Source organism: Bidens hawaiensis, unplaced genomic scaffold (assembly GCF_021521415.1).
Source record: "Bidens hawaiensis isolate Kalapana, Puna unplaced genomic scaffold, B.hawaiensis_p1.1 tig00020321_1, whole genome shotgun sequence".
In the NCBI taxonomy this organism is placed as follows: Eukaryota; Viridiplantae; Streptophyta; class Magnoliopsida; order Asterales; family Asteraceae; genus Bidens; species Bidens hawaiensis.
This window is the reverse complement of record NW_027493087.1, coordinates 37,934-53,454: the sequence shown is the minus strand read 5'-3', so window position 1 is coordinate 53,454 and position 15,521 is coordinate 37,934. Positions and strand designations below refer to the sequence as shown.

The window sequence follows — 15,521 nt, the reverse complement described above, 5'->3', positions numbered from 1 at the left end:
CAAACGAAGCCCAAAAAGCACAAAAGGAGCTCAAAACACATAAATGGAGCCCAAAATGCACAAACGAAGCCCAAAAGGCACAAAGAGAGCCCAAAATGCACAAAAGTGCCGAAAAGGCACAAAAGGGCCCAAAAGGCACTAAGGGGGTCCCAAAAGGCACAAACGAAACCTAAGAGGCACTAAAGGAACCCAAAACACAAAAAGAAGCTTAAAAGGCACAAAAGGAGCCCAAATTACACAAATGGAGTTTAAAAGGCAAAGACTACCTACTTTCGTTTATGCATTTTTGGCTTTCATTTATGTCTTTTAGTAACCATTTCTTCGTTGGGCTTCCATTTATACATTTTGTTTATCATTTTTGTCTTTTGCTTCCATTTGCATTTTGGCTGCTTAACCCCAATATATGTTAAATGAGTCTTAAGTTGTGGGTTTAGAATAGTGGGGTTGTGTTGCTAACTTATAAGGTATTTTATATTGTTTCTGTTCACGTAGAAGGTAGTGGGTAGTTTAGTTTTTTACCTATTTAATGTAATTTTGCAATAAATAATAATCCTTTAAGCAGTAAACACAACATCATCTTTGTTTGTGATGCAACCAAGGTCTTATCCAACAAAACTGGTTTTAAAGTTTTTTCTCCGCATGTGTAACATATAAAACAAACAAAACACTTGTTTTTTAATACACGGAACATTTATTAAAAACATAATCAAATACATTTTATTCTTAACATGAAAACGGTGAGAATCAATTTGCTGTTATTATAAGCTTTATTTTTATAGGTGTTTGCTGTTATTTTTCGTTCGTATTTGCTAATTTTTTCCATTATGAGACGCTATAACTATTTGCTTATTTATATTTGTTGTTATTATTAGATGTTTTCTTTTGTTGTTATAAGTATTTGTTGATGTTATTATTTTGTTCTTAATTTTGATTCTTTTGTTGTAATTTTTAGATTCTTTTCTTTGTTATTATAAATCATTGTTTATGTGAATAGGTATTGTAGTTAGTATTTCTCATTTTTTTATAAACTGGTATTATTTCCTACGTTCTCATGCTAAGATGAAAATATACATGAACCTTCCCCATATTTTTTATATAATATATATTCGTCCCTTTCTCTTTATAAGCACTTTACTAGGTGATTAAGAACCCATCAACTGTAAATTGAATAAAATAATCAAGTCAAAAACCACGTGACTCGACGCCACATTAATCATAGCACCAATAAACATATACCTATTAACATCTATATATATTACTTGATGCAAAATAACAATTCCAACCATACCAAAGAGTTTAAGAAAAACATATAAATAAACAAAAATGAGTGTTGAGTTACTAGATGGTGCCATCATTCTCGGCTTTATCGAAGAGTCGAAGACGATGAAGCGTTTAACGGTTCGGTTCAAGATCAGTTCGCTTACTTAGACACAAACCATGATAGTTTGTTGTCATATTCAGAGATGTTGAAAGAACTACAGTCTTTAAGAATGACTGAAACCCATTTTGGGATTGATGTGAAACCCGAACCGGAAGAACTCTCTCGTGTCTATGATTCGTTGTTTATCCAATTTGACCGTGATTCAAATGGGACGGTGGATTTGGAGGAGTTTAAAGCCGAGACGAAGAGAATGATGCTTGCTATGGCGAATGATCTCGGTTTCTTGCCTGTTCAGATGATATTAGATGAAGAAAGTTTCTTGAAGAAAGCTGTTGATAGGGAGGCTATGAAGTTGAAGTCCAATGTATCCGCTTAGTTCATGCATGCATTATTGAAGTATCTTTTCCATAGTGTTGGTTTATTGTCCTATATATATTGTTTACAAGAAATATAAAAGATGTTCTATTGCTTTGGTTTTTGTTACAAAGAGGAATATATGGTCATAACCTATTACAAGAAATATTATAGGTTCTTGTAATGTGTTGTCGAGTCGTATAAGAGCATTTTCAACAATAAACCTTCACAAACCACCATATCAACGCCACATCATATTCCAAATGTTTCTTAAAAACATAATATTTTTACAAAACAACAAACCCCACAAACCTTATCAAATAATATTATAATAATATAATACACATATACATGTCAATATATATGTGTGTGGTTGTGAGAGTAGGGCTCCACCCTTTATCCCATATGTGGTTTGGATGAAGTTTGTGTATGTAAACTTTGTAAACAAACTTTTAGTCCACAACAATGAAGTTTGCATCTCCTCAAGTTTGTAGATGACACATGTATCTAAACCTACGAATTTGATCCTTGTTGTGAATGCTCTCATAACAAGTTTTGTAATATGTAAGAGACATGTGTGTACGTTTAGTGGTTTTTTTAATAGTTTGAAAGTGTTAGTGAGGTGTTTAGGTTTCAAGAAGCCATAATGCAACCATAGCAAGTTATTTTGGTACTAGAGACGCACGCTTGTTATAACTACATTAACGGATCATAATAGGAAATAACAAATTATTAACTACATTATATTTTCGCATTTTGTAAATATAATAAATCCCGTGCACCAGTAACTCGACTTATGCATCAAAGCATCTCACACAAAATAAATGGAACAATATATTAGACCACCATTGTAGGGTTTTGTATAAGAAACACGTTAAATCAAAGGCCTCATTTTTATTAACAAACTATAAACTGGTAAACCATGATATCAATTGGATACCAATAGGGATTTCAAAACCTGTCGCATTTTAATACCGAGAACACCAATTACAATATTTAGTCACTACCAAATAAACACTAAGGTTATAAGGAGGTTTGGAAAGTGGAATAAAACAAACGAACACTGCAACATCAGGTTTTCATAGATGATAGATTATCATCTATGGGCATAAGTACTGATAGTAGTAAGTCGCGTATGGATGATATGTGTCATTTAGTGTCACATGCATATTTTATTTTAATGTTTGCATATTTATATTTCTTCATATGTTTTTATTTGGTTTTGTTTGTTTGTGAGAATTAAAGGAAGTAGTGGGTAGTTACACCCATGAACCCATGTTCACCATGTAGAGTAGGTTATGCATGTAGGTTAGGTTTTGCTTTCTTTTTTAAAGGGGTTTTCCTTTCATTAATGGGCATGAAGAAAATTGATTCCAAACTTCTCTTTTAAATTCTCTCTAGTTTCCTTATATATTTCTTGTCTCTTTACTTGAACCGATCAAACCACAACAGTGGTATCAGATCCAAAGTTGATCCACCTCTATGGATACTCGAAAGAAAACCAATGCTGAGTTCCAACAAGAGACTAGCGACCAGTTGGCTCAACATGACTCGATGTTTGAGCGAATTCTAACCGAAATGCAAAGTCTTACCGCTGCGGTGCAAGCTCTACGGGAACAACATTCTGGCCGATCACCCGGCTCGTCCTCTGGTGGTTCTGTGGTTAACACCACTAAGCCCTATCTCAAACTCCATTTTCCCCGGTACAGCGGAGGGGATCCGACTGGGTGGCTGTATCAAGCCGACCAGTTTTTTGATTTCCAAAAGGTGGCTCCAGAAGACCAAGTTCAATTGGCTTCATTCCATCTTGACGGAATTGCTCTACAGTGGCATCGATGGTTAACCAAGCATCGGGGACCTTTAACGTGGGTCGAATTTTCACAGGCCGTATTAGCTCGTTTCGGGCCGACCGAGTTTGAAGACCCCTCTAAATCCTTATCCTGTCTCAAACAGACCACTACCGTAGCTCTTTACCAAGAGGCTTTTAAAAAGCTATCCCACCAAGTCGACGGGTTGCCGGAATCGTTTTTGATCGGTTGCTTCATTGGTGGTCTCAAGGAAGATATTCGTATAGAAGTGAAGCTCAACAACCCGAAGCAACTCCATAAGGCTATTGGAGTAGCCAGGATGGTGGAGGACAAAATGAATCTGGGCGCGAACTTTCTTCCGCTAACAACACCTCGAATCCTCTTTCGGTTATCCAACTGGCGGTTTCCACAACACAAGGCATTTTGGGTCCAGCTCCAACTCAACAATTAGCACTGCCGGCTCCTAACCCAGTCCGTCGGCTCTCAAGTGCAGAGGTAAAAGAAAGGCATACCAAGGGTCTATGCTACCATTGTGATGAGAAATATGTATAGGGCCATAGGTGTACTAAACCGCAATTGTTCATGATTGTCGACTCAAAGGATGACCCTAGTTTCCACCTTGAGGACAAGGTGTGTTCGAGTGGGATGGAATGATATGTGCCATTTAGTGTCACATGCATATTTTATTTTAATGTTTGCCTATTTATATTTCTGCATATGTTTTTATTTGGTTTTGTTTGTTTGTGAGAATTAAAGGAAGTAGTAGGTAGTTACATCCATGAACCCATGTTCACCATGTAGAGTAGGTTATGCATGTAGATTAGGTTTTGCATTCTACACACGTACTGTATCCTTTTTAAAGGGGTTTTTCTTTCATTAATGGACATGAAGAAAATTTTTTCCAAACTTCTCTTTTAAATTCTCTCTAGTTTCCTTATATATTTCTTGTCTCTTTACTTGAACCGATCAAACCACAACAATGGACCCCACGCAGGCAAGTGACTGAAAGGCGTGGGACTCGTAATCTTACTAGAAATCATATCCTCAACTACAACATGTATTCCTATGAAACATTCATATATAAAAAAAATTATCAGATTTCGCTATCATTTTGTCGATAATTATCGATGTAGGTGATTCATATCATCATCATCGTACTCAGTATATCATACCAATAGCAAAGCTATGGTAGCGTCTGAGGAGGGTAAGATGTAGACAGCCTTACCTCTACCCCATAGGGATAGAGATGTTGCTTCCGGTGAGACCCCCGACTCGATAGTAGTTTTGCATCAAGCCTTGGACATAAGACACGTAACATTCAATCATCAGGACACCAGCTGATTGGAGCATGTACCCTTGTCTTTCGCCTATCAACGCCATCACATGATGTCTGATTAACCTTCCGCCACTTTTAATGTTATTTCACGAGATTAGTAAAATAACTTCAAAATTAGTGCAATTTCACTTTTACCCACCCGAGAGTTCACGCATATATACATTTTTTGGGTTTCACAAAAGCAGGATGTAGGTGATTGTTAACCACAATATCTATTTGTTGTACAGTTTCGTAGTTTCATATATGTTTACATAAGACTAAGAATCCCTTTAACACTCTTTCTAGAAGAGTTGCAAATGTAACATATGCAAAACAATTGCCTAGGATACACGGAATATGATTTCTTTAATTTAATAACCAAAAGCATATTCGTTCGTTTCTATTTATAAATACTTTATTCCACTCAACCGTACTCGGAGAGGAAGGTATGACACGAGGAGTGTTTAAGAACCCATCAACAATAAAACGAATAATCTATAATATATATAAATGAAAATATAAAAATCATATGTGTCGTGATGTGGTCGCTCCCGTTTTTTTGGAGTCATCAGATTTGCTTGATTTTTAAGTGGAGGCTTCTCATGCATTTGACCCGAATTCATGGGTATGGGTCTTACCAAACCCAGATATTCCTTAAACGGGTTATAACATCTCATTAAATTAAAAATTATTCTCGTCAAATTATTGATGTAAAAATCCTATAAAATAGGATATACTAAAAATTAATATCTTATTTATTTTAAAAAAGATATATATATATATATATATATATATATATATATATATATATTATTTAAATTAAAAAATCAATTTTATAGTAAATAAAATAAACGGGTCTTGGGTTTCATCAAACCACAAGTATATTATTAACTTTCATAAATATTATTTATAATTAAAAAACCAATTTTATAGTAAAAAAAAATAAACGGGTCTTGGGTCTCATCAAAACCATATATCTTTTAAACCTGGTTATAACATCTCATTTATTTGTGAAACAATTTATAATCAAACTATAAGTATATTATTAATTATAATACAATAAAAATATATAAATTCAAAAAATAAATAAATATTATAACAAACAATATAAAACAACCCCGTAATACGGGAGATAAAAACTAGTAATATATAATCAAGTTAAGTCAAAAACCACAAGACTTAACCCGCGTTGTTTAAACGCACGAATTAATTAATTAATTATAGCCCCATGAATGATGAAACCAATACCAATGAACATATACTTTTGAGTTTTGAACATCTATATATTACTCACCTTAAGTCACAAATTAATACCAACAAATTAACAAAAAAAAATACATAGACACAAAAATGAGTGTTGAGTTACTAGACGGTGCCATAATTCTCGGCTTTATCGAAGACGATGAAGCGTTTAATGGCTCGGTTCAAGATCGATTCGCTTACTTAGATACAAACCATGATGGTTTGTTGTCATATTCAGAGATGTTGAAAGAACTAAAATCTTTAAGAATGATTGAAACCCATTTTGGGATTGATGTGAAACCCGACCCTGAAGAGCTCTCTCATATTTATGATTCCTTGTTTTTGTTGTTTGATCGCGATTCGAATGGGATGGTGGATTTGGAGGAGTTTAAAGCCGAGACGAAGAGGATGATGCTTGCTATGGCGAATGATCTCGGTTTCTTGCCTGTTCAAATGATATTAGATGAAGATAGTTTTTTGAAGAAAGCAGTTGATAGGGAGGTTATGAAGATGCAATCTAATGTGTCTGCTTAATTAGGTGATGCATGCCTTACTTGAGTATGTTTTTCAAAGTTTTGGTGTTTGATTTAGTGTGTCTTATATATGTATGGACCTATGGTTATGTACTTGCTTACAAAATATTAAAAGAATGTGTGATGTAATATGGTGTGTGTGTATATGCCTATGAATAACAAGAAGAGAGGGGTTTAAACTTTAAAAGCGTGTTTAGGGTAATACTCGTAAATGGGTCGTGTTTGTGGGTTGGCAGGTCAAAATCGGTACAAACCCAAAAGGTTAAATACGCCATGTATATTTGTGCATAGACACGAACACGTGCAATATGTTCAACCAGATAAGAAGTTTACTAATCTTTTTACATATTGTTTTTATCTTTAAAGTAATCATGTTTTTAAACTATACCAATTTATTTTTTAAATAAGTTTACGACAAGAATAATAATATTGTTTGAGTAATTATATAAAGCGCATTTTTATAAACTAAAAAATATTGTTGAACGGATAAATCCGCAAACCCGTCAAGTTGGCACAAACAAAACATATTAAACTAGACATGTCCGTTGACCCAACCTCAATTAGATTGAACTTAAACCCATAAACTTCATGTAATTCACACTTAATTAGATGGAAGTTTGGGATGCCTATCACTTATTGCGAAGCCGCCCATTAGGTTTGATTGGACACCTAGTAGACATGCCACGTGGTGACACGTGGTTGGATATGTGTCCACGATTACTTCGTCTGGTCATGCGTATCGCGATGACCCCAAAAGTTTAGAAAGTCGCGTATCGCGACACTGCCCATTGTGGGGTGTTGTACTGTACCCATCGCGTAACGCGATGGTTTATCTCCTAATCCATCACGTATCGCGATTGGTCTTGAAATCCAGAATTTTCATTTTAGTCCATTGACTTTGATAACTTGTTGTGTCTTGGTTTTGCTTTCATTTTCCAAAAACACTAAGGCGGCTCTCAAGCGGCTTGCCGCGATGCGAGGGCACGGAGTGCGCCATCAAAGCGTTACATTGCGCTCATCGCCTGAGCGAGTGCCCGTGCACGTCGGGTGCAGGACCACTGGGTGCATGTTGGCATATAAGAATATTAATGTTGGAACTCATCTCCTTATAAAGAGTTTCCAAATTTTTCTTACTTTCCACGTGTGATGGATTTATCTCTCTTATTTATACACATATGAAAGACTTTCATTTTCTTCTTTCTTTTCACGTGAGATGGATTCACATTTTCCCATTTCCTTAATATGAGATGCTTCCAAGTTTATAATATATATACATCTCCTTACTTAATTTCTTTATCATATTATATAAATATTTTTTGGGTCTATCGACATTTAAAAGTTAACATTTTTAGCCCAAATAAATATGTGATTTTTCGGGATGTTAAAAATCAGCCCAATTAAGCACCATCATAAGCGTGATTAAAACATTAAGCATCCTGTTGTATTGATAGAGAATTTGGCGTTAACATGAGAGAAATGACATAGTTTTAATTTCAAACTTAATTGGGGGAATGGATAGAACTTGTTTGATAGTGATGTAATTGTGTGGCTTGGTTATGAAAATTGGTGTTACAACTTGCTAGTTTTGATATTGTGAATAAAGTAATAAAATTTTGTTTATCGTTTAAGAAAGGAGTTAGTGAACCTTGAGAAAGATATAATTCGTGCTATATAATAAATGAAGGAAAATTCTCAAGAGATTGAAGATTGATACAATAATGTATGCTCGAATTATCAAATAAGTCATCTTTTAAAACTAGGAAAAATCGTTAAGTTTGAAATCAGGAATCAAGATAATGGAACTCAAATCTAATAGTTGTGCCAAACTTTGTCAATGAACGTGTTTATTGATTATTTATGGGTCCTGAAACTCTAAATCTTACAAAAGTTATATCTGCTTCAATTAGCTTGAACCATATTATAACCCATTAAGCATCTCTCTAAAGATGGTCCTTGTAGAGTTCATCAACTCTTGTATCACCTATGTGAGATTGGCCAAATCAAGGGGATTCACTTGAATGATATGATTCAATTATTATTTTCACTATTGTTTAAGATAATATAACTAGCTTAAAACATGTATAGAACACAAGATGTAAAATATCAAAATCTTTATATACATCTTAAGTGGAAAATATATTTCATACACTAAAGATTTTAAAGATAAAAAATTATGTATAAATTAATATATAATTAATTTTTGAAACTTCGTTAATTATTATTTAATGTAACTAAATTTCCATTTACTATTTGATTGAAAACAAAAGTTACATAATTAGATTTTAATATTTACTAAAATAAGAGATACTATAAATTAAATGTGTTTTTACTTTTTACTAGTATAATTAAGGGGAAGGTAACGTACAAATTAAAATAACGTGCTAAATGTGAGAATTAGGTAGAGTAATTATACATACAAGTAGAGTAATTATGTAATTATATTATAGAGTAATTACATTATATTTGATCCAAACCCGTATAACTAATATCTCTTTAAAAAAATAAATCATCATTAAAAAGAGAAATATGTATTTAATAATAGGGTTGAGAGAGAGAGAGAGGCTGAAATAAATATAGATAAATTAAGTAGATGAAAATGATATGTAAAAATGGTATGTAACGTAAGGAATCCTTAATCTATTATATTGTACAAAAATGAAGAACAATTATATAATTTTTTGAGATTTATTAACCAAAAAATCTCAACAATTACAATAAATTGCTAGGGATATATATTTATTGTAACACTCATCCATGGGTTTTGAGAGTTGAGATTAGACGAATACATGGTCGTTGGAAACTAGAGGAGACCACAAGTGTGGGTATAGTGGCTTTGTTACTATGTTAAGTTTTATTAATATTTTATTCAATGCCATTTTCACACTCCACTTCCATTATTGCTCAAGTTGAAATTTTTTAGTTTCACTGGCATTTAAATATCTTCTATTCTTGTCCCATGGTGAAAAGAAATTAATTAAGCATTCCAACATGATTGTAATTGCAAAGGGACCAAAACTAAAAATGCACTAACATCAAAAAGGAAATAATGGAATAGAAATAACCCTACTAGCAAGAAAACTTTATGAAACCCAATCTGCTACCAACCATGTGCTCAAAAGCACCACCATAATAAAAAATATAATTAAAAAAGAATAATAAAAGAACATGTTATAAAAGAAAAGTACTTGATAACTCTTATCTACTCTTTACTTTCCAGTTTTAGTCACCACTTCCTTGATCTAAAGTTCAACACTTCCAGCTCTAAAGTTCTCTAACCCTTACCTAATCCAGGCAATTATTCACTTTTTTTAATTACCATTAAGATCTTAAGCTTTGCTAATTATAATAACAATCTCAAACGTTTAACATTAAAGCGCACGTTTATTTCAAATAATAATGAAGGGGTATGCATCCGCCTTAACATCGAGCGGGGCGGGTCAACCCACAAGATATAGACAAGAGGCTTGAAATCAGGATGTCATGAAGACACAAGGCCAAAACCTATGCGCAAGCGCATGAAACATCTGCGCGTGGCGCATATCACATACGCGCAGGCGCATGAAACATCTGTGAGAATAAAGAGAAGACCTTGCGCATCCCCGGAATAGGCGCATAAAGGCCGCGCGTAAGCGACACACAACAAATGAGACAATAGTCTAATCCAAATCAGGATAAGGACAACCATGATTGTACTCATCAGGCAACCTTCCAGAAGGTATCTTTTAAGGAATAAAGAATGTGCTGATGTTGACAGCTGCCAATGAAGGGTGGATAACTCAGCAAAGCCCATGTGCCACCACGTGATGGCACATGGGTCAGGTGAAATACCTTGGTCAGAGAATAATCAATAAAAAAGCACCATGTGTCCTAAGTACACGTGGCGCGAAGCAATAGGAGGAGGCCAAAAAGGCCCTAATTGGGTCTGAGCCAAATCATTGGAAACCCTAATACTATAAATACCACACCACCTCCACAGTTGGAGGCAGGCAAGAAAATATACTCTAAGTCCTTTACTCATTTTCACATCTTGATTATCTTCTCCTACAATACCTGATTCTCACACCGGAGGGTTACCCCAAAGTGGACCCCTCTGTCCCTTTCTGAGGGGTAAGCTCACGGTGCTGTTCGTTTTGTAGGTGGATGAATTCGTATCTCGGAAAACCATCAGTGATATAACACACTCATACCCGAGGAACGTTAATCGTATACAAGTAAGTCGATACACGCTTCTTCATTGGCGCCATCCGTGGGACCACGGCAACAAAACTACTATTTCATCAATTTTCTCTTCACCATGGTTTCCGGTGTTCGAAACAATGATCAAGTTCTGGAGGATAATGAGCTTGAGGATGTTAATGAGGGACATCAGGTTCTGAGGGCGCCGCGTGACACTGCGCGCACCACCAGTAACTATCCCTTCAACACAACGCCTCATAGTCAAACTGAAACTCCCCCAGACGATCTCACGTTCCAAAATCTGACTGGTGCAAAACAAAAAGGACCAATGGGCCCGGAAGTTGAAACCAATGACCCTAAAGAATGGCTCATAAACGAACAACGGCGTTTAATGGACAAATACAATGAGTTGGTAAAACACAAAAAGTTAGCCGATTTAACACAAAGGCTCGCATTTGATAAACAAACCATTCAGGGAACAACAAAAAAGACGCTCGCGCTGGAAGACCGTCATTCTGTTCACACCGAACAAGCTGATATTAGTGATGAGGAAGAGGTGCACAGCATGAAGAAGACGCGAGATACTCATGCAGGAGGTTCACAGCTTCGCGCACACATGCACATAGCACCTGGGGCCAAAGCTGATATGGATTTATACACACCATACAACCCACAAGCGAAAGAGCAAGTGGACGTAACCACACCATATAGGCCAGCCATCTTGGTAAAACATTCAAAATTCGCTGAGCGCATCGCGAAGGCTCCCATTCAACACAAAACCAAGATGCCAAGTGGTTTAGGCAAGTACGATGGCACAACAGATCCAGATGATTTCTTACAAGGTTTTTATAACACTGGAAACTTAGAAAGCTGGACGATGCCAACATGGTGTCACATGTTTGCTCGCTGCCTCACGGGCGCAGCGCGTGTCTGGTTCGAAAGCTTGCCGACAGGACAAATCGATGGGTTCGAAGAGCTATTGGAAAAGTTCCAGGCTCACTTTGTACAGCAGCGCAGACACACGCGCGACCCCGATGACATCATGCACTGCGTACGCAGGAATGATGAAACCATTGAAGACTACATAACTCGTTTCAATCAGGAATCTCTTGCAATTGGAGGCATCACTGAACAACTCTTGCGCGTGGCCTTTATACAAGGCGCGCGCAGTGATCAACTCCGCAGAGCTCTCGTGAGCAGAGAAGGCATGCCAACCACTTGGGCTAAGCTTATGGAAGCATCGCGAGTCTTCGCGCGAAATGAAAAACAAATTGCCCAAGACAGAGCAAGAGATAAAGGGCATCAAACAGAAGCACCACGCAACAATGAAAAGAGGCGCAAACAAAACTCCGTATGGTCCAGGTTGCAACAAACCAGTTATTCTCCCGCAGAAAAGCAAGCGCAACAAAGTTCACCCCAACCCTAAAAAGACATTCTTAATCGCGGAGAAGGTGACAAGAAGGAAGGCGGCAGAGAGCCTAACAGACCTCTACCAAGAATATGGACTCTCATCACCAAAACGCCTTCGCAAGTGTTAAGCACAGAGAATGTCCAGTTTAAAAACCCCAGGCCATTACTCCATAAGGGACCACCGAACAGTGGCAAATATTGTGAGTTTCACAAATCCACAGGGCACAACACTGATGCATGCCATCATTTGAAGGATGCGATCGAAAAAGATGTGAAATCAGGCAAGTTGGCTCACCTGGTAAAAAATCCAAGACCAGAGAACGAACAACCAGACGGAGCCTCAGCCAGTAAAAAATTCAAAAGAATCTGTGTAGCTGAAGGAAGAAGGCAAGGGCAAAGATCGAGGATGAGAAGCGCGCAAATCCAAGGGGATTGGCGCGAGCAACAAGTAATCTTTCCAAGAATCAGAGGAGGCCCGTCTATTAGCAGCCCTCTAGTCATCACTGCACACATCGCTCATTATGAGGTGTCAAGAGTCCTGGTGGACACCGGTAGTGAGTCAGACATCATGTATGAGCAATGTTTCAGGAAGTTGGATCCAGAAGACCAAGCAAGGCTTGAAGTTGTGAGTGCACCAATCTCGGGTGTCTCAAACGAAATTATTAACCCCCTAGGTCAGATACAATTCGAACTAACTATGGGGGATGAGAAGCACAAGCGAGCTGAAATTGTCAACTTCCTGGTCTTGCCCACCACTTCATGCCATAGTATGATCTTGGGCAGAGGAACGATTGCCCAATTCAACGCCATACCGTCACCAGCGCATGGCGCGTTGGGGTTCCCAACACCAACAGGAGTAACATTTGTGTACCGAGATCACTTATGCGCAGTAGTAAGTATACCTCGAGAGGGGAGAATGAAGCTTCCAGTGGCAAACAACGCGCCAGAGGAATGGATTCTCAACCCAAAATTCCCAGAACAAACAATCATAATCGGAGCTACGATATCAGATGACACAAGAGTGAGAATGAAAAGATTGCTCACAACATATATGTCAGTCTTCGCGTGGCAACATTCTGATATGACTGGGGTTCCGCGAGACCTGGCGCAACACTCTCTCAACACATTCAAGTCCGTGGAGCCAATTGCTCAAAAGAAAAGAGTCATGGGAGACGAGAAGACAAAGGCCATGAATAAGCAAGTAGAAGATCTACTGCGCGCGAATATCATCCGCCCAATACGATATCAAACATGGGTAGCCAATCCTGTGATGGTAAAGAAGAGCAATGGGTCATGGAGAATGTGCATTGATTTCAAGGACCTCAACAAGGCGTGTCCAAAAGATTGTTACCCCCTCCCAAACATTGACATGAAGGTGGACTCTTTGGTGCCATTTAAGCTCAAATGTTTCCTGGATGCCTATAAGGGCTATCACCAAATTCAAATGGCACCACAGGATGAAGACAAGACTGCTTTCAGAACTGACAAGGGTGTTTTCTGTTACACAAAAATGCCCTTTGGTTTGAAGAATGCAGGAGCCACTTACCAAAGACTCATGGATGCAATTTTCAACGAGCAGATTGGAAAAAACTTAGAAGTCTACGTGGATGATTTGGTGATTAAAAGCAGGGAGGAAAAACAAATGCTCAAAGACATCGAAGAAACCCTTCGGCGCCTAAAGGAAGTAAACATGAAGCTCAACCCGAGCAAATGCACATTCGGTGTTGAAGAAGGGAAATTTCTCGGTGTAATGGTCACCAAGGATGGTTTTAAGGTGAACCCAGAGAAGGTGGAGGCTATCCTCGGCATGCCCTCACCATCCACCATGAAGGAAGTTCAAAAGTTGAATGGTAGATTGGTAACAATTAACAGGTTCCTAGCAAACCATGCAAGCAAATCTACCCCATTCATTAACACACTGAGAAATTGCTTAAAGAAAAGCCAATTCAAGTGGACGCCTGAGGCCGAGCAAGCTTTCAGTGAGATAAAAGAATGTCTGATAAATCTGCCTGCGCTCACAGCTCCACTACCTGGTGAAACTTTAACGTTGTACCTGTCAGCAGGAGAGCGCGCCATTGGCGCAGTATTATTGGTGGATCGCAAGGGAATCCAAACACCAATAGCAAGGCTACACGCACAATAGCAAGGCTACCTGCACTAATAGCAAGGCTACACGCACAATAGCCTTGCTATTAGTGCAGGTAGCCTTCCCATTCATGGGTCGAGGAGCTACCTAATGTCCTGTGGGCGCACAGGACATTAAGCAAAACCAGCAATGGCGAATCCCCGTTCAGCCTAACCTATGGAACGGAGGCTATGATTCCAGCAGAAATTGGATGCCCATCCCATAGAGTGCTCATGATGAGTAAGATTGATAACGAGCGCGAAAGGAGGTTGGATCTCAACTTACTTGAAGGGCGCAGAGAGGCGGCTATCATCAGTGAAGCCAAATACAAGAAAAAACTAGAAAAATATTACAATCAACGCGTGAAAGAATGCCACTTCAAGAAGAACGATTTTGTCCTTCGGAACAATGAAGCTAGCCGCGCAATACCTCCGGGAAAAATGTCCCCCAACTGGGAGGGACCTTATCAAGTCTCGGAAGAATTGGGAAAAGGCGCATACACTTTAAAAGATTTGAATGGAAAGAAGATCCCGCGCGCATGGAACGCAGCACAGCTTAGAAAATGTTTCATGTAAAAATTGTTAAGTTTGTAATCAAGGCTTTTTAAGCCATTATGAATAATGATAAGCGCTATTTTCTCTTAATGTGTGTTCTATTACCTTTTGCATACATGTTTCACACTTCCCTTTATTAATTTTGAGCAATATGACAACATTGTATTGACATCAAAACTAAAAATAAAACGAAGTAAAACATACATGCGCGAGCTTCAAGCTCAAACGCGTTAACGAGTTTTAACTCTAAAACGTTAGGGCCTTAGCCCAATAATATGAGCCTTAGCTCAGGGCCTTAGCCCAATAATACGAGCCTTAGCTCAAATCACTCACAACATCCATCCTACATGCTGCGCAGCTAGACCATAAAAATACCTAAGCACAACTAAGGCAAAGCACATGCCAAAACATAGTTGTTAAGGTCTCAGGTCGAGATCGCGCATGGAATCGTAATGGATATCAGAGTAACACATACTGACACGTAAAGGCTAAAAAAAACTCATAATTCCCTATAATAAATGCGCGATAACGTCGCGCAAAAGAGGAATAATGAAACGCCAAGGCACGTGTCAGCATAGTCAGGATATTGCAAAATCACTTAAAATATGACAAGGATTAAGTAA

General features: G+C 37.7%; 1 protein-coding gene and 1 pseudogene across 1 annotated transcript; both read left to right on the top strand.

Annotated features, from left to right (window-relative positions):
* The first annotated feature begins 1,207 nt into the window (after positions 1–1,207).
* LOC143560247 (uncharacterized) lies at positions 1,208–1,882 on the top strand (annotated as a pseudogene).
* Positions 1,883–6,208: 4,326 nt separating this feature from the next.
* Positions 6,209–6,634, top strand: LOC143560256 (uncharacterized). The gene has a single exon (XM_077048595.1). The coding sequence runs from the start codon at positions 6,209–6,211 to the stop codon at positions 6,632–6,634; it is 426 nt and encodes a 141-aa protein (XP_076904710.1).
* Positions 6,635–15,521: the final 8,887 nt, after the last annotated feature.

Excerpts from the sequence above, each read along its gene's own strand:
- LOC143560256 (XM_077048595.1), top strand. The coding sequence starts at position 6,209 with ATGAGTGTTGAGTTACTAGACGGTGCCATAATTCTCGGCTTTATCGAA.